This window comes from Notamacropus eugenii, chromosome 4 (assembly GCF_028372415.1).
Source record: "Notamacropus eugenii isolate mMacEug1 chromosome 4, mMacEug1.pri_v2, whole genome shotgun sequence".
Lineage (NCBI taxonomy): Eukaryota > Metazoa > Chordata > Mammalia > Diprotodontia > Macropodidae > Notamacropus > Notamacropus eugenii.
In genome coordinates this window covers 319,160,220-319,186,789 of record NC_092875.1, presented here as the reverse complement: position 1 = coordinate 319,186,789, position 26,570 = coordinate 319,160,220, and the positions used below count along the sequence as shown (strand labels likewise).

The following is a 26,570-nucleotide window of genomic DNA, read 5'->3' as shown; positions in this document are numbered from 1 at the left end:
TGTTTATACTACTGGTTAATCTAAATATCTCCTTTTTCTCACTGTCAGGATAGCTTACATAATGCCCAGCAAATGGTAGGTATTAGTTGACTATTAAATGCTTTGCTAAAATCTAGATAAATGGAAAGCAATTTAGAACTATACCCCCAAATTAAATCATATATATCTTTTGACCCAACAATATCACCATTAAATTCAGCATCACTATTAAGATCTCCAAAGACATCACAGAAAGAGGAAAAGGATGCATATATGCAAAAATACTTACAGCAGCTCTTTTTATAGTGGCAAAGAGTTAGAAACTGATTAACCCATCAGGTGAGCAATGGCTATGTGGTATATGAATATGATGGAATACTCTTTTGGTGTAAGAAATGATGAGGGAATGCTTTCAGAAAAACACAGAGAGAGTTGTATGAAGTGATGCCAAATGATGCAGGAAGAACCAGGAGAACAACCTATACGATTACAAACTATTGTTGGTTGTTGTCCTTCATCCGACTATCAGAACAATATGAGCTCAGAATGCTATTCCACAGGTTGGACGCAGATAGTTCTTGTGAATATTTGGGGTGGATACTCCAAATTTGCACATCCTATGTTTACTTTGTGCTGTCTCAATTCTGCTTTGCTCATAGAGCACAGCACCCTTTCTGATGTGAGGATGCCATGCTGAGCAGTCCTGTGCCAGTGTCTCCCATGTTGCAAGGTCAAATCCAAAGTTCTTGAGAGAGACCTTGAGAGTATCCTTGTATTGCTTCTTCTCACCACCATGTGCCTGCCCCATGTGAGTTCTCCATAAAATAGTCTTTCTGGCAAGCACACATTTTGTATTCAAACCACATGGCCAGCCCATTGGAGTTGTGCTCTCTGAAGCATAGTTTGATTGCTTGGCAGTTCAGCTTGAGCAAGGACTTCAGTGTCTGCTATGGTATCCTGCCAGGTGATCCTCAGAATCTTCCTAAGACAGTTGGAATGTTAGTGATTCAGTGTCCTGGCATGGTGCTGGTAGACTGTTTCACAGGCATACAATGATGAGGTCAGCACAACAGCTCTGTAGTCAGTTTGGTAGTCAGTCTAATACCTCTTCTCTCCCAAACTTTTCTTTGAAGCCTCCCAAACACTGAGCTAGCTCTGGCAATGCATGCGTCAGCCTCATTGTCAATGTGCACATCCCTGGAAAGTACACTACCAAGGTAAGTGAACTTGTCCACATCATTCAAAACTTCTTCATTTGTAGTAACTGATGGTTCCATGTATCGATGGTGTGGTGGTGGCTGATGTATCACCTGTATTTTCTTGTTAATTATTAGGTCAAAATTAGCACAGGTTGCAGAGGATTGATCCATACATTGTTGCATCTCAGATTCAGAGGCTGCATTGCATGCATAATCATCTGCAAACAGAAAATCATGTACCAACACTCCCTCCACTTTGGTCTTGGCTTGTAGCCTTTTCAAATTGAAGAACTTAACATGAGTGTGGTAGAACCTTGATGCCATGTTCATCCTCTTTGAAAGCATTTGACAGCGTGACTGAAAACATCATGCTAAGAAGCATGGGAACAAGCACACAGCCCTGTTTCACTCCGTTGGTGACTGGGAAGGCACAAGAGCATTGCCCACTATCCAGAACTGGGGCAAATATGCCATCGTGAAATTGGCGTATGATGCTGATGAACTTCTCTGGGCAACTCAATTTTGATATGATTTTCCATAAGCCTCATGACTAACAGTGTCAAAGGCCTTGGTCAGATCTACAGACATTGTGTACAAACCTCTGTTCTGCTCCTGAAATTTCTCCTGAAGTAGTTGGGCAGCAAGCACCATATCAACTGTTCCTTGGCCCTTTCTGAAGCCACACTGGCTCTCAGGTATATGCCTATCTTCCAGGTGAAGGATCAGCCTACTAAGGAGGAGTCTCACAAGAATTTTGTCAGCAATGACTAAGAGCAGACCCACCTATGATTGTTGCAGGACAATATATTCCCTTTACCTTTATAGAGATGGACAGTGGAGGCATCCTTGAACTCCTGGGGGATAATTTCCTCTTGCCATATAACCTGGAAAATTTCAGTCAGTTTTTGTATGAGCAATAGTCCCCCTACCTTGTAAATTTCAGCTGGAATAGAATCAGCACCAGGTGCTTTGCCATATGAAAGGAGCCTAATAGCCCTCAAAACCTTTTCTTCAGTTGGAAGTTCAGCTAAGGAGGGATTGACTTCAACTTGAGGTAAACTGTCAGTGGCCTCAGCCTTAATTGATGATGGTCTGTTGAGAACACTATGGAAGTGTTCAGCCCATCTCTCTAGGATCATGTCCTTATCACTAATCAATGTGGCTCCATCAGCACTGAGTAGTTGTCATGCACTGTAAGTTTTTGGTCCATATGTAGCTTTCAGGGAATCATAAAAGCAGTTTGGATTGTTACTATCAGCATAAAACTGAATTTTATCTGCCTTCTTTCTGAGCCAGGAATCCTTCATCTCTCTCAGCTTTGCTCGTACTTTGCTTTTGATGAAATTAAATGCTGCCTTCTTAAGAGATGGATGAACTATCCTGCTGGTATATCCTGTGGATTTCTCGTTTTGACCATTGCAATTGCTGTTTCCAACTCCATTCCTCCCTAGGACTCTCTGTCAAGTCTGGTAGTCTGAGCATGCTCTAGCATTAAAGTCACCCAGAATTATAAGCTTGCCCTCTTTTGGCATATTGATGACAAGAGTCTCTAAGTCTTCATAAAATTTTCCTTTAACCTCATCAGGGTTTGTCATGGTGGGAGAATAGGCACTGATGGTGGTGGCAATAGTGTTTTCCTGTGAGTGGCAGTTGCATTGTCATGAGCCTGTCATTCACTTCTTTTGGCAGGCATACCAGCTTGCTGACTAGATTAGCTTTGATAGCAAAACCCACACCAGCTTCATGGCGCTCTCCTTCACTGTACCCACTCCAGAAAAATGTGTATCCAGCTCCAACTTCAGTAAGCTGGCCTTCATTTGCCATCCTTGTTTCACTCAGAGTTGCTATTTGGATGCAATACCTGTTGAGTTCTCTTGCAGCAACAGTAGTTCGCTTTTCAGGTCTACTGGATTTTGTGTTGTTTATAGGTGGGCACACATTCCTTGTGCTGATCGTGAGAGTTGGGTGGAACAGGTGAACACTAAAGGTGGAAAGAGCCCCAAAAAGAGCTCGACAGCCATCATACCAAAGGTACTGGTCCTCCCTGAGCACACCCTACACACCAACACTCTTGTAAAGACACTTTGAAAGACTTAGGAATGCTGATTAACACAATGACCAACTGTAGTTCTAGAGGAAAAGCATTTTTTTCCACCTCCAGATGGAACAGTGATGGACTCAAAGTACAGATTGAGGTTTTGTGTGCTTGTGTGTGTGTATGTATGTGCACACACCTGTGTGTGTATACATATCCATATATATGTATACATGGCTAATGTGAGAATTTATTTTGTTTAACTATACATATTTGTAAAGGGTTTTTTTGGTTTTTTGTTTTTTGTTTTTGTTTTTTGCTTAGTGGGGGAAAGAGGGGGAAAGGAGAGAATTCAGAACTGAAAATAAAATAAAATTTAAAAAATTGTAAATACTATGTACAGCATTTTACTGATTTTCCAGTCTAGTAACTTGCACTAACTGTACTAATTTTGACCTAGATGCAGTTTGCTATGATTTATATTTGGGGAAGCCATCATGTTTTTTGTAGTCTTTTCTTGTAGTCTTATAGTCTTGTAGTACTTTCTTTTCTAGGTATTTCCTAACCATCCCTTGAGTACTACATTCTAGAATTTTGCTAGGAATCTATGTTTAGCATATTAGTATGCTATTTTTTACTCCATTCTTTTTAATTTCCTGAAAGTTGAGATAATATTTCTCCTTTTATAAATCTATAATGCTTCTTTTCTCCCCCACTTTTTGAAAGTGGGTCAGCAGTCATATTTTTCATTTCTTTTGTATAGTTTGCTTGGGTGAATTGACTGACCCTTATCCAGTACAACTAGGTTCTCTGTTACTATCTCCCTACTCATCTTGACTTTTAACTTCTTATTAGCTGTTTTTGTTTGTTCTTTTCCAGTCCAATTCAACCCAATAAACATTTACTAAGCATCTGTCTTATATGCTATCCATATAATTAATGAAAGATAGTCATTGCCCTTAAGGAGCTTGCAGTCTAAAGGGGTAAATAACACAATAAAGGAGGCAGGGAAGGATTTGGGGAGACCAGGAGGTATCCTATTCTGTGGGGTTGAAATTAGTCAGAGCAACAGATGCAAAGTGGAGTGAGTTGAGTTCACTTTCTGATTTCCATAAAGAAAAGCATTGGGAGGAGTTGGGTATTCTATCATATAGAGGAGAGGAGGTTGAGCAGGTGGTGTCAATCAAGGCTTGAGTTAGCACATAATAATGAGATTAGAAGAGATTTATCCTGGAAGAGGGATCTAGTTTAGCTGAGTTGAAACTAGGCAGGGCAGCAGATAAAAAGAGGAGTGACTTTCCTAGTCAAAAGATCATTATCTTTTGCAAAAGTATGCCAACACACCAAAAACCTTGTGATTATTAGTGTGGGAGGTCCTGGTATAGGAATTTTCTTCACCAACAGATCAAGCAAAATAAGAGTTGAGCAGCTCTTCCATCTATTATTATTATTATTCCATCCACTGCCATTAGCCCCTTTTAGCATATCTATTCCAGGTGGGTTTTGTTGGTAGGGTATAGAAATCCTGATGCTTTATATGGGTTTATTTTATATTGTTAGTTGTTTCTACTCTTAAAATTAATTATTAGAAATAAGAAAAATTCTGAGGCTTATTATCTCCTAGTGAAAATGATTTAATACTAGCCAGCAAGTTACTATAGAATCAGGTCAACTAATTTCTGAGTAATTAGTAACAAAAGAATGACTTGCAAAGCTATTTTTGTAACAAAAAAGGAGGAAAAATATTACAGCAATCTTAGTAAAGTGTTTTGAACATAATTCATTTAGACAAGGCATGTTATCTGACTAGTTTGTTTCTCCTAGGTTTTCTTAACCCAAATTTGTACTGTTGCCAACATTTAGCTATCAAAGTGAGATTACCTGAGAAGTCGCTGTCCTGTACCTGTAACACTGGGAAAGAGAAACTTGTGGTTTGTAGTTAGCAATCACCACCCCCATCCTCCAACTGCCAGAAAGGGAAATTCAACTTTAGAACATGACGCTACTAACATCTGGCTCAAGAAAAAAGGGAGCTTATCCACTAAGACTGAAAAGAGAAACTTAACCTTTAGTCAACTTACTTTTTTCCAGGTGCCAGAAAGGAGAACTTAGCCTTTAAAAAGACTTATACTCCTATGATTATTTGATTCCTACAAAGATATATATCTTACTCTAAATTATCTATTATTAAATGATAAAGTCTTATCAGTCTATCCATTCACTAAATCTGTAGGTATCCTAGACTTAAGAGAAAGTCTGTATTGGTTTGGCTTAGCTTTTTGGACTTGCTTTTCCATTTTTTTTTTAAAGGAACTTAATCCTGTAATCAAACTAAAAAGAAATCAGAGCAATCAGTACTAACTGATTTAAAGGCTATTTCTTGTCACAACTAATTTTTTAGTTGATTCTCTAGGGTTCTCTAAGTATACACCATCATATCACTTGCAAAGAAGGATAGTTTTGCTTTCTCATTGACTATTTTAGTCAATGCAGCTTCTTTTTCATGTCTTATTGCTTTAGCTAGCATTTCTAGTACAGTATTGAATAATAGCAGTGATAATGGACATCCTTTCTTGAATTCTGATCTTATTGGGAAAGCTGGAAAAAACCGATTCATGATTTTTTTCTTCTAATTAGATTTTGGTTTAATGAATTTTTTCTATCTGTATGGAGGCATTGAGGACAGAAGGGAGCTTTTGCTGTCCAGTTTTGTCATCTTGATTTTGCCTTCTGAAGTGATTTTTCTAAAACGTAAGTCTGGCCAAGTTCATTGTATTCTAGTGATTCCCTATTAATGCCCACATCAAAGAAATTTTTTGTTTGTCATTAAGAATTCTTCATAATCTTCTTAAATTTTATCTTGCTCTATATTCTTACTTTATATTCTACTTATATTGACTTCCTTGTAGTTTCTCAATATGCTCTGTACCTTTATAGAATATGTCCCCCATACCTAGAATGATCAGTCCTTTCAGCTATGCCTCTTTTTTTCCCTCTGACTTCCTTCGAATTTCAGCTCAAATTACTTCTACTCTTGGAAACCTTTATCTATTTCCCCTAGCTGCTAATGTTTTGCCCTCTATCCTGTATTTACCTCGTTATTAGCCTGTTGTTCCCCTTCTCCCCCCAGTTAAAATGTCCAGGGACTGTTTTTTTGTTTTGATTTGTTTTACTTTTAATTCTATTTTCAGTTATTCCCTATAGTCTTTTCTAGTATTTGAAATCAGTACAAATTCTAGATTAATATGGTGCAAGTTAATTATTTTACTTTAGGTTTAATATGTATTTGTTCATTTCAATAGTCTCTAATCACTGATTTTATTGCTATTAATTATAAAGAATTAAATTTGAAGGTTGTATAACCTTAAGCAAGACATTTAAGCTTTCTGGACCTCAGTTTCCTTATTTGTAAAATGAAGGAGCTTGATTTCTGAGTTCTTTCTCATCTTTAAGATTCTATCTAAAGTTTCAACTAAGAATTTTATCTTTCTCATAATAAGAATAGGAAGACGTTTTGCTAATTTGCTTCTTATTTTTTGCATAATAATGATATCTTTGCCCTTTCTTCCTACTTTTAGGAATGTTGTAAGAATAGATGATAGCCAAATTTTCCAAGAACTTATGCTACAATTTAAGAAAGCTTCATTAACAGTTTTAGGCTACTAGGGCAATACTTAGTAAATTAGTGGAAAAAAAGTAATGCACTTTCAAAGCTTATTAATTTAGCTTGAACATTAGGAGGATATGGGGTTGGTATCCCTCTAGACATGGAGGGAAGTCAAATGGTTTTTCAACATGGCTCCAAATTATTTGATACTCTTCTCTGACTCTCCATACATAATTATGTATATCACTAAGTGGTTCTGTTAAGAAAAAATACTCATTGTTTAATGAACTGGAGAATATCAGCAGAGGGAAGTTAGGATGAAGATGATGATATACTAGGAGGGGCTGGAAAAATGGGTACCTGGACCCCCAAAAGCCCTAAGACCATGTCTAAGTAACCCAGTGCCCCACTCCCCCCACACCATGTGAGAAAATTCTCTGCTTGTTACAAGCACAGACAGAGCTGACCTGTAATTCCCTTATCAGAGCAGAAAGTTTTGATCCGAGGTCTCTCTTGGCACCAGATCCCCAAAGTTCATGCCTCTGACAGCTACCAAAAAAGCTGTCTTTTCTCCCTCAAAGTCTGGTATCAACAAAGTTGTCTCTGCTGAATCCTTGAATTTTCCCATTCATAGATCACTGACACCTACTCCCAAAGATACTTGGACCCTTTGCATTACCCAATTAGCATCCTTACCATTCCTTTCCCTGCCTCTTTCCTGCATAAGTTTTAGATTCACCCTCATTAAGCTGCAAGTTACCCAAAGGAACTTTGCCCATTACTATTAGCTTTACAGTAACTTTTTTGCCACTTGACTGAAAGAAGGCTTGAGTGTGTGAATTCTTTCCAGGCAACTCTGCCTTGTCTTTCGCAGGATCCTGGCACCCCTAACCCATGTAAACACCCCAGCCCTCATCAACATGATAGCTGTTAAGTATTTTATGTATTTGAAGAGCTGACACCCTGGAAGAAAGATTAGACTTATTCATTAATTCTCAGAATATAGAACTATGAGCAATGGTAGAAGTTGCAGAGAAAAAGATTCAGTCATGGAGTATGAAAAAACTTTCTGAAACTCATGGTTATCCCCATGAATAACTAAAGATGACGAAGTATGAAAATGTCAAACTTAAGAGAGTCTGTAAAAACACAGTAACATCTAGCCATTTTGGAAAAAAATTAAGAATTATGCAAAAAGTAACTGAAATGACCATGCCATTTGACTTGTCATCCCACTAGCAGGACATGTACCCTAAGTAGTTCAAATACAGAAACATGACTGAGAGGGTAGAGCCAAGATAATGAAGTGATAGGAAACAATATGATGAGGAATCCTCCAAAAACTCTTACAAATTCCTCTAGAAAATGGCCCAGCCTCAATCCTGGTGGGCAAAAATAGAAAAAGTCATGGTGAGTCATTTGTCCAGCCAGCTTGCAGGACTTTGGGGATGGGATCAGGTACAAGGGTGGGGAACTAGCGGCCTCAAGGTCACATTTGGTCATCTAGATCCTCAAGTGTGGCCTTTTGACTGGATCCAAACTTTACAAAACAAATTGCCTGAATAAAAGGATTTGTTCTGTAAAATTTGGACTTAGTCAAAAGACCATACCCAAGGACCTAGAAGACCAAATTGGCCTTGAGACCACAGGATCCCCATTCCCAGGCTAGGAGTACATCAAATAAAGTACTACAGTGTCCAGTGAGAGACTGTGTAACAGAGCAAGAAGAGGTCCTACACCCATACCAGGACTTCATTAGACTTTTACCAGGGTACTACAAATGGGGGTAAGTGCAAACTAGCAACTTTGTCTCCTATTACTCCATTCTAGGTCACAGATCCAGGGCAGAGTAGGAAAAAGACCTGCACAGGGGAGTGACATTTCTGGGTAGATAGACACTGGTTATATATGAAAAAAGGATGAAGTTCAGAAGCCAGCAGTAGTATTACTCAGTAGTATGACTCAGATTCCAGACACGTAACAGTGTCACACATCTATTCCAGCCTGCAGAGGAATAACTAAAACAGGAATCCCAGACTAAAGGGGAGTCTACAGTTCTGCTGCTCTGAACCCATAGAACTTTCAGAAAGTTGGCTGAAAGGGTAGAGAAGGAGAATGACTGAAACACCCATAAACAAAGCCTCAGAGAATAGCATAGCTTGGGCAAGACTCAACTAGAATTCCTGGAAGAGATAAAGAAAAAGGTTTTTTTAAAGAGTTTAAAAATGTTTTCATAAAAGGAATGGAAGAAATTGAAAAAATTGGGAAATAAATAAGAGCTATGGAATAAAGAATTGGAGGAGTTAACAACTTGGCACAAAAGGTTAAAGAAAAAAAAAGCCTGGCCTGTGAAACAAATTAGCTGAAAATTAGAATGAATTTAAAAAAAAGCCAATGAATCCATGAGGTAGCAAGAAATATTAAAACAAAGTCAAAAAACTGAAAATATAAATAGAAGATAGTTATTTCATAGCAAAAGCAACTGATCTGGAAAAGAGGTTTAACGGGGAAAAAAATGAGCCATTAGATTATCTGAACACCATGACTGAAGAAAGAACCTAGATGTCATATTTCAAGAAGTTTTAATAGAAAACTGTCCAGATCTCTTAGAACCAAAAGATGAAATAGAAATAGAAAGAACCCACTGATTACCTCCTGGAAAAAAAGAAAACTCCTAGGAACATCATAACCAATATCCAGAGCCTGCAGGTTAAAGAAAATACTGTGAATAGGCAGGAAGAAAACAAATTTAAGTATTGAGGGGCCATAATCAGGCTCACATATGATTTAGCAGTCACTACTCTTATGGAGGAGAGACTTTGGAATATTCCAGAAGGCAAAGGACATGGGCTTAAAACTGAGAATAACTTAAACAGAAAAGATTAGTAAAGTGCTGCAGTGGGGGAAAATGGCTCTTTAATGAAATAACGGACTTTCAAGCATTCTTGATGAAAAGACCAACACATGAGAGAAATTTTGATGTTCAAATGTAGGAGGGAAGAGAAACATTAAAAGATATACATGATTGAACAATGATTATTTATAATGATGTTTATCCTTTAAACAAGGATAAACTGCTTACACTCAAATATGGATAGATAATGCTTGTCAAATATAGATAGATAATACCGATTATCAGTAGGGTTCATAGAGGCAATCCAATTATATGAGGCCTAGGAATGGTTCTGTTATGTCTTGATGTTAAGAAAAAATGGAAAAAAGAAGGGAAGATGAATACATTGGAGGAAGGAAAGAGAAAATTATCTCACATAATAAGGATGCACAAGTTGACATCTATACAAACAAGGGGTGAGGGGAACAGTAGCTGATGTTTGAATCTCAATCTAATCTGAACTGGTCAAAAGAAAGAAAAATGCAAGCAAAACAAACTCTAAGGATATGTATGTATGTCTATATATACATGTATGTTTACATATGGATAAGCAAGTTATGGTATATAAATGTTATGCAATACTATTGAGCTAAACTTATATCAGCTAAACTTATATCAAACTATGTTTCCAACAGATTGATGATGAAACATGTTACCCACCTCTGATAGAGAGGTGAAGGACTCAAGATGAAGAATAGGACAATATTTTTTGGTCATGAAAATTTATTTTGATTGACTATACATGTTTTTCCATGGGTTTTGTTTTCCTTGTGTTTTCATTTTGGGGAGTGTGAGGGAGAGGTTTGGCATGAGAGGATGAGAAGGTGAATCTTGGCTGACTAAAACATTTTTATTTTTAAAGGAAAGGGTGTGAATATATCAAAATATTAATAGAAGTATTTTTGGTGTTAGAACTGGAAAAAGTGGATGCCCGTTTATTGGGGAATGACACAAAAATTGTGGTACATGTGACATAAGAAATGATGAATATGAGGCATTCATGTAAACATAGGACTACTCATATAAACTGAGGAGCAAAGTAAGAACAAGGAAATTTATATACAATGATAAAACTAAACAAATGGGATGATGAAACATTATGTAAAGATAACACTTTCATTAGAAAGATGAGGAATGATGTGTATAGAATGTTGGCTATGTTGTAAGACATGTCCAGAGTGTTAGTTGTTTTTGCTGAATTTTTTTTCATATCATCTTTGTTATAAGAAAAGCCTTGCTAGTTGGTGAGAGATGTAAGACTGGAATGAAAAAGCAGATTATATTAATAAAACTTTTTGTTTTTTTAATCACAGGAATATCCAAAATTAGAATGGGTTTTCTTAGGTGATTAGTGGATTCCCCCTAAATAGCAGTCATTAAGTAAAGTGTGGATAATTACTTTGGGACATTTGTATAAAGAGGATAGGTTCAGGTTGGACCAAATCAGAGGTGTCATACTTGTGACCCATCAGCTGTAAATGACCTGCAAATCTCTCAAGTACAACAGAACCAGATTACATTAAAATATAATTGGGAAATGTTTAACAAAATAAATAAAAATATAATGCAATATAATGTTTGTGGTTTTCTAAGTCATTATGTGACTCACAGAGATCCTTTTTTATTTAGATTTAACACCACCATAGATGAGCTTTAAGATACCTTCCCACTCTGAGATTAGGTTATGGTCCTCTGGGGCAAATGTGGGCTTTTTCCTAAAGGAGGAGCTATATGGCTCCTACTACTTTTGGATATTCTAGATTCTGGTGAGCTTTCATAATTCTTGGAATGCAAAATGGGCTGGAATGGTAGAGATCTTTGAAGTTATGTTAGGCCAAATTGTATTGTATCCTCAGATGATAGGGTCTTCCTACGGCAGTTTTATTTTAGATGTACCCTCCTAGAGCTGCATTGCTATTGACATATTTGTGTACATGCATCAATTATTTAGATACCCATTTAGATACCATAGGAAAATGTGAGGATATTCTCAGTTACTGCCTTGTCACCCTACAAGTCAACATAGAGGAGTTCCTGGAAGAAGTAACCTTGGAAGTAAGGTATGTTTCAGGGAACTCTGTGTTAAAACTCTTCAACTTATTTAATAAGCATCACATCTCTAAAAGCCACAGGCAAATATGATTAATAATATTATTTTCCTTTTTTCCTCCCAGTGTTTGCAGATTTGTGTTTACATCATTTGAGAGGCAAAGTGATATGGAGAAAAGAACACCACACCTGGATTTGGTTTGAGTTGCAGTTTTACTATTTATACCTTGGACAAATCATTTTGTCTCGCTGAACCTCCATTCTCATCTTTAAAATAAAGGATAATAAATAATGTTTACACCATATTCTCCACATAGGTATTGCACTGGAAGTACTTTGTAAATTGTGAAGGGATACAGAAACACAGGCAGTGTTGTGTTTTGTAAACTAGTTTAAAAATAAATGAGGCTATTTTTCACTTGGTATTTTTCTTTCTCATTAATTGGTTTCCTTTCTTCTACTAAATGTGTGTGTATATGTGTGTATATACATACAAACATGTGTATGTGTATATATGTATGTATATGCTATTTAGAATTATGTTATACAGATATAAGGCCTGTGCATTTATTTTTTGCAACATACTTCAAATACACCCCCTTCTCTACTCTTAACACTCTAGTGCAGGCTCTCATCATCTCATGTCTGGACTTGTACAGTAGTCCACTGGTGGTTCTGCCTGCCTCAAGTCTCTCCCCACTTCAATCCATCCTCCAATCAACCACTGATTTTTTTTAGGTGAAAGTTTAAACAAGTAGCCCTCCTACTCAATAAACTTCCCTACACCCTCAAGATCAAATTAAAAAATGATGTTTAACATTCAAAGCCCTTTCCAGCCTTCATATACCTTATTCCCCAAGATGAGCTCTTCTATCCAATGACACTGGCCTCTGGCTGTTCCATGAACAAGACACTCCCATCTCTTGGCTTCAGACACTTTCTCTGACTGTCTCCCATGCCTGGGATGCTCTCCTTCCTCCATTCTAACTACTGACTTCTCTGTCTTCCTTTAAGTCTGAACTAAAATCCCTCTTTTTATGGGATATCTTCTCTAGCCCCTCTTAATTCTGGTACTTTCTGTTAATTATTTCCTATTTATCCTGTAGATAACTTGCTTTGTACATATTTCTTTGCATGTACACTTCCTCTATTATATTGTAAACTCTTTTAGGACAGGGATTGTTTTTTGCCTCTTTTTGTATCTCCACTGCTTAGTACAGTACCTGACATATAAGAGGTACCTAATAAATGTTTATTGATGAATCATCTCAGTATTACTTATTGATGTTGGTACTTCCTCCAAATAGTCCACATTTTATTATCCTGTGCATTTCTTATTCATTCTCTTCTAGAACTTCTTCGTTGAAGATTGATCCAATGTCAAACTTCTGTTTTTGTTTTTTTAACATTACAAGGGAACTAGTATAGCATGTGGGCCAGTCTGACTTTATAAATCAGAAAATTGAGGAGCAGGTGATTATTGTCATATATCTATAGCCCTATCTATATCTATTGTTTACAAAAGATTTTGCTATAGAACTCCTCTAAATCATCAACTGTGAACATGTGTTTTGAATATAATTCCACAGATATCATAAATATTTGTTGTATACATATTAAAAGATTTAACCAATTCAGTATAACAGCATTGAGATCTTTTTTGTTCTCTCTCAGTGGTGCCTGAAAACATTTTATTATTTTCAATAAGAAAAATTAATTACAAAAATTATTTTTAAATAAGAAAAAAATCAAGTTTTCTGTTGCTAAGAACATTGATATTGACTTAATACATGTAGGTCTACAAATTAACTAACTACAATTTCTTAACAAAATGAAAATGGAATACCCCTGTTTTATCAAAATAGTTACTAAACTTGTTGTTGATTTTTTTATTAGGAAACCATGAATTTGATTTTGGTGTGGATATTTTGGAAGAATATAAAAGACAAATGCATTTCCCATGGTTTCTCAGCAATGTAGATGACAGATTTACTTCAGAACCTCTTGGACATGGCATAGTTAAAAAAATAATTAATTGGAACAATATAACAATTGGCTTGATGGGACTAGTGGAAGAAGACTGGCTAGATACATTAGCCACAGTTAGCAAATCAAATCTAAACTATAAAGATTATGTTGAAGTTGCTAATCAAATATCTGTAGAACTTAAGGAAGAAGGAGCAGATCTTATCATTGCAATTACACACATGAAATGGATAAATGATACACGGCTTGCCCAGAAAGCTCAAGGAGTAGATCTTATTCTAGGTGGCCATGACCATGAATATGGAATCAAGAAAGTTAATAACACATGGATTGTGAAAAGTGGATCTGATTTTAAGAACTTGACAAAGATAAATATAAGACGCTTTGGTGCATCTTTTCAATATATATTTGAGAAGTTGGACATTTTGAATCATTTGGAAGAAGATCCACATATTAAAGCAATAGTAAAAGATTATACCCAAAACCTACAGGTAAGTAAAATTTTATCATGGACATTGTCTTGGAAATCATAGATCAGCTTAACAAAGTCTCAAAGGTAAATGTTATCACACAGACACTTCAAAGAACATAAAATTCCTAGCAATTAATATAGTTTTGTGAAGAGGCAGTTATGTCATAATAGTTTAATTCTATGAAACTAAGAAAGCATGGTCCTATTTGTACTATAGTTAGATTATTGATTAACAAACCAGTTGAAGGGATATTCTTAAGCAATAGTTATAAATTAGTCAATGTAAGCCTTAGTTGTCATATTTCATGATGTCTGACAGGAGTTGGTCATGTTACATACTCTTCATTAAGTTGTTTAATGTGCTAGATGAAGGGAATTAAGTCTATTCTTGTCACAGTTACAAATGATACTAAATTAGGCATACTTTTTAATACTCTAGAATTATTCTATGAAATTAAAAATGACCCTAATCTAGGTCATTTGATAGAAAAAAATGGCTCTACTAAAATAGGATGAAATCCATTAGGACAAAATGCAAGGTAATACAGCAAGAAACAAAAGATAACCAACATTAGCTATAGGGTTGGGAAGAACTAGGTAGACAAAGTACTGAAGAAAGTAGTAGTAATTGGTCAGAGAAGCTAAATATCATTGGGAAATTTGATATTTTATATGTGTGGTAAAAATCAAAATGGTGCTTGAAATCATGAAATTAGATGAAAAAATCAAAGTGATCTTGTGCATTACAAGAAATGGGAAAGTAGCTTTTCTTCTTTAGACCTCTTTTTAGAGAATTATGTTTAGTTTTGTGAACAAATTATAGACTTAAGGAAAGACTAAAAGATAAAAAGATGGAAAATAGGTCCTCCAAACAAAGGTTAAAGGAATTACTTTATTGATTTAGAGAAGAGAAGGTAAATTTGACTTTGGTCTTTAGATTCTTAATGGTAGCAATGCTTATCAGTTACATAAATCCAAGAACAAGCAAAAGGGAATGGAATTTAAGAGGAAAATACATACAAATGGGTTGTTACTAGAGATTTTGAGTCTCTAACTCTGGAGATCTTCTAACTCTCAAGTCTTGGCTATTCCAAACCTCTTTTCCCCTCAAGTCATCTAGGTAACCCCTGCCACCTCTGAACAGATGACCTTACCTCTTAATTTATTGAGAAAATTGAGACCTCTTGTCATGAGGAGAATTCTTGAAGGCAGGTACTAGCTTACTTTTTTATGTGTATTCCAGATGCTTCCATGTCTAGCAAATAGCAGTCATTTAATAAATTAAAGCATTAATTGATGAGTTCTCTCATTTTTCATGCTCGGTACATTCATGGTGGGGGTGATAGTGTTAAAAACTTCAAAGGATAACTTCACAAGAAACATCAATAAGGAGCTAATAATATAAGAATGGGGAAAATTCATGGATGATATTGATACCCCTCAAATGGAATTGAGAGAATATTAACTACTCAATCATATGTCTGCTTTCTCATTTTTATAAAATATTTTTGAGAATGTTCCACATATATTGAAGTTATTTTCCTTGATCAAAATATGAAGAAGGAAACAAGCAGGCTTTTTCAAATGATTCTTTGCAGTAGGTCAGATCTTTGTAGTTTCTGCATGGAAAGGTACAGAGAATATAATATTGTCCTATGATTACTTTTTTAAATGTATTTTTACTTAATAGTGAAAAGCATGACTCTAATGAATGTCCTTCAACAAGGAGTCTATCATGCATAGATTAAGGTCTTAGAAGAATACTTGACAAATACAACTATAGTGATAATTCTTTTCATTGTAGGTGTGTTTCAAGAATATTTTGCAAAAACCTGCCTGTCGATATTTTCATCAATGATATCCTTAATACATGTATAAAACATCCTTATAAAATTTTTATAAAGATAAGGAAGAAGGCATATGATTCAGTAATTATTAAAGTCCTGTATTATTAACTGTCTATTGGCAGTATTCAAAGTGGATGTTCTATAGATATCTTAAATTAAACATGTCAGAAATAGAACCCATTATATTTCCTGCAGACCCACCCTTCTTCTTGAGCTTCCCTATTTCTGTTGAGGGTACTATCATCCTTCCAGTTTCACAGATTTGCAACCTTGGCATTATCCTTGACTCCCCATTCTCTTTCATTTTGTTTATTGAATCAGTTACTAAATCTTGCACTTCCTGCCTTTATGTCTCTCACAGCAGTCTCCTTTCTATTTTTACAACCACAAACCTTATATCACTCCTTGCTTGAACTGTTGCAGTGGCTTCCTGATGGATCTTTCTTCAAGTCCCTCTCCACTCTAGTCCATCAGACATATAGCTACTAAAGTAGTTTTCCTTAAGTGCAAGTCTGACTGTCATTCACTCTCCTTTCCATTAAATTCTAGTAGATCCCCAGTGCTTCCAGGATAAAATAAACTCTCTTCTTTTTGATTTTCAAATCCTTTAACAACCTTGTCCCAGTCTATCTTTCCAATAATTATACATTACTTCCCTTCATGCACCATACAGCCTTGCTAACCTGGGCTTCTTGCCATTCCTTGCATATGGTGCTCCATCTTGCACCTCTTTGCCTTTGCATGGGTTTTCCCCCCATTTTTAAAATGCTCTCCTGCCTCACCTTTCCCTTATAAAATCCCTTACTTTATTCATTTCAGCTCAAGCACTACCTTTTGAGTGAGGCTTTTTACAGTTTCCCCAACTGTGAATGCCCTTCCTCCCTAACATACCTTGCATTTATTTGATTTCTATTTACATTGTTTATTTGTTTCTCCCAATAAAAAGTGAGCCTAGTGAGAGCAGAGACTATTGCTTTTGTAAGTCCAATTACTAGCACATATTAGGTATCAGTCATTTAATTAATTATTCAAACAAAGCATAAAATGAGATATATTTTCACCAAGGGTATTCACTATTACTATGGAGGATGTTTTACATTTGAAATGTAAGAGAAACGCTCTGTAGTAGTGAGGTTCTTCAGATGTTTCTTTTTATAGATAATATTCTATTAGTTGTCTCAAGCAATAGAACATTATAGATTACCCTTAATTAGATTTATGATTATTCAAGAAATCGACTTCATGATCAATAAAGGAAAAACTAAAAGGATTTAAAATGTCTGTTTTTTAGATATGGCATACAATTTTATGGCCAGTCCATTGAGTTCCTCCTGGAACTCTGGTTAAAGTTTGGATGCTTGGGTTAGGGGAAGGAGAAAGGACCTTCACTGTCCCCCTGTTCTTTTCACAGGGTGAAGGAACTCTCCCATTGGTTATGAGATAACTCAGCTCAACCAAGAGAGAGGATCCTGGATTTTACCCGTGGGAAAATTCCCATGTGAACATGATGGAGACTGCCAGCTGCTCTCATGTCTTGCCAGATTCTTGGGTGAGATTCATGCTGAGAACTAAAGCTATCTGTCTCACCAACTCTACCTTGCCCCTCACATTGGGCTGGGCCTTCATTTCCACCAATAATGAGAGAGTCCTATGCCAGTGGGCTCTGGGATGGGAGTTACATAAATTTTAAAAGGCAGGTCTTTGCCCTCAAATCCAATGGGAGAAGACAACACACAAAAGTAAACTAACAGTGGAGGGGTGGGGAGTGGAGTACCAGGGGTACCCAGCAGAGGGCATCATGTTTCATGGCATCAGACCAAACAGAGCTACAGGCAGAAAATAGAGAGTTATCTGAAAAGTTCAGATCTATAAAGTAAAACCTCTATAAAGTAAAGCTCTGGGAGTTTAGTGCTCAATCCAATAGCCCCCTAACCAGTGGGGAGAGGAGACTGAAGGAGTTGAGAAGGCATTGAATATTAAAAATTAAACATCGAGATGATGAAATTTTGGGTAAGCAGCTTATCCTTAGTTGGGCATTCTGTTTCCTGGAGTCCAAACCAAGCAGGTGCCGGTGGAACGTGGAGAGTTGACTGGTATATCCCTTTCATCTCCATTTCTTTTCTTTTACCTGCATCTCTATCTTCCTCTAAAGCATCTCTGTCTGTATGCTCTAGTAATGTCTTAAACTATGTCTAAGACTAAGTAACTTCACTATTTCTCACAGTATTACCATTATCTTCCATTTTTCTAAACTTGAGATTATTTACCTTTCCCTGTCCCTCATCATTAATATCTAGGTAGTTACCAAGTACTATTGATTCTATCTCCACATCTCTTAAATCTGTCTTTTTTATGTAATATTACCACTCCAATAAAGGCCCTCATTACTAACCAGTTGTTTGTCATAATGTTCTGATGAGTGCTTTGGCCCTACTCTCCCCTGCCTTCAATATGTCTCTTGTATCACTCCCAAAATATTCTTATACATAGGGATGCTCAGATCATTCTGTTGTTCAAAAATCATTAGTGATTGTCTATTGCTTCCCGCATTAACTTTAAATTCTTTTGTCATCCAAAGTCCTTTCTAGTCTGACCGCATCCCATCTTTAGAAATTATGTCACATGTTTTCTTCTACATATTCACATTTCAGATAACCAGTAATAGGAAAGAAAACATTTTCTTTCCACCTCATCTGGTGTCCGTCAGATCTCTGTTTTTGTTTTATGATTATTCAAAAGAGTCCCTTGATGATTCACCCCAGCATAAAACAGCTTTTGCTTGCTTTGAACTTGCATCTGGAAATGAAACCCTATGGTGTCTTCAGGGTCATTGGAATTGTATCATATATTTTTAGAAATAGCATAAGAATTTCTGTTATAGGTCAAAATAAACTAATAATATAACTCTTTAATGAAGAAACAAATGGGCTTTAATGATTAACCTACTTAAAAAGCTTAGCTTTCCATATGTACAAAATGTGTAGTCCAGCCTTGTAGGCCTGCAAATTTTTACTAGCTTTGGAAAAATGTTTCCCATATAATATCACATTTAATAGCATCAGGCTCCTGAGGAAACAATATGCTAATGTCATGGATAGATAATATTTTAAAAATTACAAGTCCTTATGTGTAGACTGACAGTTTAAATTCAACCTTATTTCTTTCAGTTCACAGATAGGTAGGTCCTTCATTTTTAAAAATCTGTCTTAACTTTTTATTTTATATAAGTCAGATGTAGTAAGATTCCACTTGATTGGCAGAAATGTCCAACATATGCAATTTTTCCAGATAGCCATCAACCTGAAAGTAATTTTTAAAGCCTCTAAATATAGGAAGTGGCAAGAGACCTTGAAGAACCAAAGAGAGGAAAGTGATAGATATCAGTGTCATCAGGTGGTTAAAAAAATGAAGCAAAGAGAATCTGGTTAGTGGACAGCATAAAGGGAAGTTTCACCAAGCTCAGTGGTGCCACAGCCTTCTGGCAAATGGCAGTGAAGAGAAAAGAAAAGTTGAGGGGAGAGAACCATTGACAAATAGGCTCAGCAAATGGCAGACATGATACTACGGGCTAGAAATTAGGAGAGGCAGCAAAGACAAGAAGTAACAGGGAAAACAGAGGGTGTCCCAAGGTAGGAGAAAGAATGGTGTAACAGCCTAAGAATGAAAAATGTAGATTTAAAGAGCTTCCAAAACGCAGTAGCTTTCAGTGGTATCACTGCATACTACAAAAATTAGTCATAATAATGCCCTTGAATCATCAAGAAAAGATTTCATTATATTTAATATGCAGTGTTTAGTAAGGCAAGAAAGTATAGACTTTGTTTAAGAAAGATTTCCATCTTTAGTAATCAAAAAGGCTTTAGGACTTAGAGAGTTAGCCTTCAGTTATCTGTAAACTTGGTTCATTCCCTAGACATTCTTGATAACTGAGGTGTTAATACATAATTTCTTGTAATACATATTGAAGAAAGATATTGAGTGTAAGAAAATATTGGCCCTTAATTCACAATTATCTTGATATTCTGTGCTCTATATATTCATTACTGTGTTTGTAATTTTGATTGTTTTGGAGTAAGGATTATTAAAATATAACCTTAATTGGCAGAAGACTGAGTAATAATTGACTTTTGTTAAGAAATTTGATAAAGTTAAATGTTTCTGGTGAGTAAGCCTCTTTCTATTTTGGTATGAGAGAAAAAAACTTTCGTTTGGCCTATAAATCTCATGCTTTATGTACTTTAGTGATAATCAGAAATTTGGTGTCTATTCTACCAAAAACTTCTGCTAATAACAAAAATGGAATAATAATGTATTTGATGAAATTTAACAGGGAATATAATGTATTTAATAGGGAAAAAGGTTAGGTGATACTGCTGAGATTGAGACTAGGTAGCAATAAAATCAAGGCAAGATTCTAGGATATAAAAATCTTGAAGAGTATATGTGGGAATGTCATTGCATACATATAAGATTGCAATGAAGATAAAATTGGAGGAATGAAAATGTTCATGTATTGGCTTCAGAAAACTGAGAAACGAAGATAAGTTAACATCTTGGTATCGTTAAATGTAATACCTCTGCTATTCCCGGGCAGATTCCAGGATGAAAGCCCAGAAAATGTGCTTTTGTCTAGTATTTTGCCATCTTGGTGTTTGCCTAGACTTCTGGCACCTCTGTCCAGGTTCTCTGGAACTCAGGCTGGTTTCAGGTTTTTGGAACCCTCTCAGAACAGTAAATCTAATTTTGTCTTAGGTATTCATAGGACCACTCTTGGTTTTGATTTACTTATTTGGAAATGTATCTTTTTTCATTTTTTCCTATATCTAGAGCAAAACTAGTATCTAATGAGAGTTCCTAAAACCTGAAAATTTATTAGACTGGTCTAGTAAACTAGCATACTAGTCTACTTAGTTTCTTAACCAAACAAACTCTCAACCTAAGAATTTTCTGGAATACGTTACAATGTTTAGGAAGCACTGGGATCTAGAGAGTAAAAAGGATAAAAAAACACTGTTTTGAGCTTGAGAGAGACAAGTTTCTTTTAAAAGGAATAAAGACTAATAGAAAAATAGAAGAAATTAAATTAATTTTAAACAGCTCTTTCTTTTTCTTCTTTTAGTATATGTTAAAAGAAGTTCTGTGCCCAATTGACATGGAATTAGATGGACGTGCAATTACTGTAAGAAGATCAGAGAGCAACTTGGGAAATCTAGTAACTAATGCAATGTTGGAAGCTACTCGTGCTGATGTCGCACTACTTAATTCAGGTAGTTTTATTACCTTACTTTTTAAAAATGTTAATCACATTTCAAATTGATTTTAAATTAAATATATATTGATTAGCTTCCTACTGTCATTTACACTATTATTAATAATTCTAAAATTCAGTTCAGAAGCACTTTCTGTCACTTCTGCATGATGGATCAGATTTTAATTTGGTATACTTTTGCTATGCTGAACTATATCAGTTTAGAATTAATAATTCTATTAATTGTATTGTTCATTATATTTGTAAACTTAAACTTCACTTTCTCTTTGATTTGACTTTTGCTAATAATAAGCATTTTGTATTTAATTCATTACATTTTCCATAAAGATTATTATGATTCCCCTAAAAGTTGTAAATTTTAAACTTGGTATATAAGCCAGTCTTGTTTGAGAATCAGTAGATTTTAAGGTGCTTTTGGATAACTTGAAAAATTTAATTTAACTGAGAAATCTCAATATAGTTGCTCTTCTGTCCTATTATCTTTACTTAACTATGTGATAATAGGGAATTATAAAGCTAGATTATTTTCTTTAAGCCTAATAGTGAATCTTTACTTCTGCTCCATACCCTGAAAGTGACTTGTCCTGTAAATTTTTCTTTGTGTAGTCATAGGGCCCTGAGCTGAAGTTGGGATGTCTGCATGCTTTTTACCTTAGAAGAAAATGAGAACTAACTTTGCTTTGATGTGAACTGTTATCAGTATTATGCTATAATCCAGAAACAGAGATAATGGCTTGGCTATTCTGCATTACCTCTGAGTTGAAAAATGCTCTAATTTCCTGATGACATCATTTTACATTTGTCTTAACCAGCATCCTCTTTAAAAGCCCATTTCCTCTAAGGACAGAAGAAGCAGTGATTTTAAGTACCCATACAAGAAATTTAGGCTTGAAATAGAGTTATTTGCATATTGGGAATGACTTATTTGGAAAGGTTGTGGAATTTCTTCCTATAAGAGTATTTAAAAAGTTAGCTTTTTATCCGTTTGGGAAGCTTTATGTGTGGTAGGGGAAAACTGGAGATTTAAGTTCCCCTTTATCCATAGTAGTCAGTGATAATGGGCATAAGATTAATAGATAGTTTTTAAGTATAACTTTCTTTTAAAATAACTATGATAGATAGAGTTCTCAAATTGACACACATGGAGAAATAGTGAAGAAATTGTTGGAAAGTATATTTCTGACAGTGTGGTACAGAGCAATCTGAAATGTTGAACTTCATGAAATCATTGAGTTGAATCTTTTTCTGTTAAGAGTCAAATCAAGAAGTACATAGTTTCTTATTGTAACTATTACAGGTACTCTTCGTTCTGATCGAATACATCCAGCAGGGGATTTCACTTTGCATGATCTTTTGGCTATTCTTCCCATAGTGGACCCAGTTCTAGTTGTCAGAGTAACAGGTGCACAGCTGCTTGAAGCACTTGAAAATGGGGTTTACAAATATCCAGATCTTGATGGGAGGTATGTATAATATATTTCTGCTGGCTGTCCTTATATTTGGAATAATATATATATGGAAAAATATAAATTTTAGGATGCTTTAAAAATAATAATAGTAAATAGAGATGATTTTTATTTTCAATTTATTTTTAGTTAGGGTATGAAATTAAATACATGTAAATTAAATACATATTAGTCTTTGGAAAAAATACTTATTTAAATTTAGCTATGACTATCCAAATGCAGAGACCAGAAGGTCTCAAATATTCTCTCAGCAAGCAAATATTTGATCTTCTTGCCAAATGAAGGGAGATGGTCGCCAAGAGTAATATTTGTTTAGAGTACAAGATCATTTGCCTAACATAACAGAGAGTGATGAATGATTATTCATAATAACACCTCAAAAAATAACAAAAAGCATTTGGAAAGGATGCTAGGAAAATTGGAATGGGACCCGGTGAAGCCAGATCATTCTGAGAACATTTGTAGATGAAACAGAGGACAACAGATATGTGTGAAATGGAACAGATCTTTGACTATTTCTGTGGTGATTTGTTTTTATCGTTAAAGACAGTAGAACCATTGCCTTTGGACATCATCACATCAGTACCTGACGAACTATCTGAGAAAATGTCGAGGTCATTCAAAAAGATGAAGACTGGAAACAACTCCATGATATTCTATGTACATTTATTTTGATTCAGCTATAGCACAATTTAAACTCACTAAGGGATTGATTTTTAAGATGGCTTAAAGGGAAGGATTACACAAGAATAAAAAAGACTTCACTATTATGAAAAAACATTAATTTAGGAAATATCAGCAAATATTGAACCATATGCTTACTTTCATATCTCTCTAAAATATCTCTCTAAAATGCTCTACACATATTCCTGATGAAAGGATGAGAAGGAAATAGACAAGTTTTCACAGAGTTGTTTGTTTCTGTTTTTGAAGTAACAACAGGATAGAAGATTACATTGTATCTAAAACTATAGAATAAGTTTCTAAAAACTGAATATTTACCAGACTGATGAGCATGCTGGCTTCCTTTAAAAAATATTTATAGGGCAAAATGTATCCTTTAAAGATATTGGTGAAAAATTACTTTTCCATGAATATGTTAAAATTATATGGGATTCCATAACAGATATGACCATTAAGATAACTTTCTTCACAGATATGTGAAGTATCAGACCCTGTCAGATACTAATATATATGTTCACTGAAAGTATTTGTCAGTACCTTGGGCAAATCCAAATTTTATTGTCTTGACACTGAGGCTTTTCAGATGCTCTGGTCTACAGATGACTTTATGATCATTTTACGTATCAAGCTTGAAATGCTACAGACCTATTTGGTAAGATCCATGACTGTTCAGTTGGTTCTACCATATATACTAAAAAAGCATAGTAGATGAAGAACATGACTTGCCTAGATTTTGACATGTAGATGAATAGAGAGTCTATTGAATTACATCACTGATATATTTATCTTGGATAAGAGCTTCTGGTGGATAATGACCTGGGTACATAATTAAATAGGAAATAGAGACCAGGCTACTTCTTATTTAGGACTCTCAATGAGCCCAAGCTACTTATTATTGAAATAACCCATCCTAGTTAAGCTATGAGGCTGTTGTTATTTGTCCTTCATTCTTGAAGAGGATCATGACATCAGGAAAGTGATGACATGACTTGAACATGAATTGGATTTAAGTGAGGGGGGGGGGGCTGTGCAAAGTCAGCAGCCTCACTTTCTTCTTTGGAGCTATCTGGGTCCAGTGACAAGGTATAGATCAGGATAACAGCAGATAGTCCCACATGCAGTAGAAGACCTTGGCCTTTTTAAGCCAAGTTCTTTCAGAATTCTCATTTTGACTGAGGAAACATCCATTCAGTGATTAAGCCTAGATAAGAAAAGAGCCATGGAATGGTCCCTTTTACTAATGAAACTCTATACTCCCCCCTGCAAAAGGTTTAAATTCCAGATGACACAAAGGGCTGTGGAAAGATGGTTAATAAATAGGTTGTAGCATATGAGAAGGGGCATAAAAGACACCATTGAGGATATGTGTGATTGGAAAATGAAGTGAATCATGTAGTGAGATTAGAGTTTGACATCTTATGTACTGTATTGGTATTCACAAAATGTTGAAACTACTAGATCAAGGTCTCTCTGATGCTTTGGGTAGGGCCATGCATGAAGGATTTATTTAGAACATGTGAAAAAGAAGCACAGAATGCAAAGGCATGGGTAGGTTCTGATCTATATTTTTAGAGCAAATATCAACACCAGAGAGATTCATTTACATATGTGAGTACCTCTAGTAATCTTAACTTATTTATCATTTTGAGAGATAGTGGTAATTTTTTGTATTATCAACAGAGATGTATGTAACAATAATAGGAGTGAATAAAAGCTTATAAAGGAAATAAACTGTGATTTACAGGAAGGTTTTATAGAAAACCATTTACTTTTATGTGTGTTATGTCAGTTTTTTCCCTAATCTCAAGGATTTCAAGCTTATTTTCTTGGAGTACCTGTGCTAAAAATTCAGGCAATTTAGGGTGGGGTGTTTAAAGAGTCCTGTATATATTATTGTATTTTATATCTCAGTCTCTGTATTCTGAACCCATGACTTCTCTTTCAGGAGGGTAGCAGGTTCCATCCTGAATCTCTGGAACTGTTGTATGTCATTATGTTAATCAGAGATCCTAAGTCTTTCAAAGTTAGTTGTCTTTACAATATTACTACTATTAAATAAATTCTCCTGATTCTACTTGCTTTGCTCTGCATCAGTTCATCTAAATCTTCTCTTGTTTCTTTGAAGCCAGTTCTTTAATCTTTTCTTACAGCACAGTATTCTATCACATACATATATACTGTAACTTGTTTAGCATTCCCCAATTGATGGGTACCCCTCAGTTTCCAATTCTTTGCCATAAAAAGAGTTACTATAAATATTTCTGTACATTTGAGTTCTTTTTCTCTTTCTTTGATTTCTCACTAGGTAAAGACTTAGTAGTGGTATCATTGGGTCAAAGGTTATGCACAGTTTAATAGGGTTTTGGGGGGGCATAGTTATGAACTGCTTTCGAGAATGGTTGGATTAGTTAAAAAGCTAATATACTCAAACTTTCTTGAGAAGTATAATGTATACAACTAGGGAGGTGATAGATGCATTGTATTCTTAGTCTGGTCAGACCACATCATGGCTATTATGTTCAGTTCTGAGCACCACATTTTAGGAAAGCTTGGATCAGTTGAAAAAGCCTCCTGAGAAGAGCATCCAGGATGGTGAAGGGTCTTATAGTCATGTGGTATGAGGATCAGTTAAAGGAACTCAAGAGTGGTTAACGTGGAGAAGACTCCAAAGGGAGACTCATAAGGAGAGCATATGATAGCTATCTTTTAAAGTATTTGAAGAGCTGTCACATAAAAGAGAGATTAGATTTGTTTTCCTGGGCTCCAGAAGATAAAATATCTGTTAGCAGTTGTGAAGAGGCAACTTTAGACTTGATAGAAGGAAAAACTTTATAACAATTAGACCTTTCCAAGATTGGGAGAGGCTTGGAAAGCAGTAGTGAAGAAGACCCCAACACTGGAGATATTCAAGCAAAAGCTGGTTGACTTGTTCAGTGTTAAGACTGTGGAGATTCTTTTGCAAGTATAGGTTAGAAAAGATGACCTCTGAAGTCTTTTCCAGTTTTGAATACTGACAATAAGTGTTATCTTCATTCTCTTCACCTTCTAGCCCATCTTTCGCATCATCAATACTTACCCAGCTTA

At 35.5% G+C, this 26,570-nt stretch overlaps 1 protein-coding gene across 1 annotated transcript in view; it reads left to right on the top strand.

The window, feature by feature from the left end:
- The window catches only part of LOC140501445 (mannosylglucosyl-3-phosphoglycerate phosphatase-like), a 69,491-nt gene that overhangs the window by 21,014 nt on the left and 21,907 nt on the right, over positions 1–26,570 (top strand). The window contains exons 3-5 of the mRNA XM_072605039.1: positions 13,659–14,239; positions 21,187–21,334; positions 22,634–22,799. Of these exons, the coding sequence (XP_072461140.1) occupies positions 13,659–14,239; positions 21,187–21,334; positions 22,634–22,799 (895 nt within the window). The remainder of the gene's footprint in view (positions 1–13,658; positions 14,240–21,186; positions 21,335–22,633; positions 22,800–26,570) is intronic.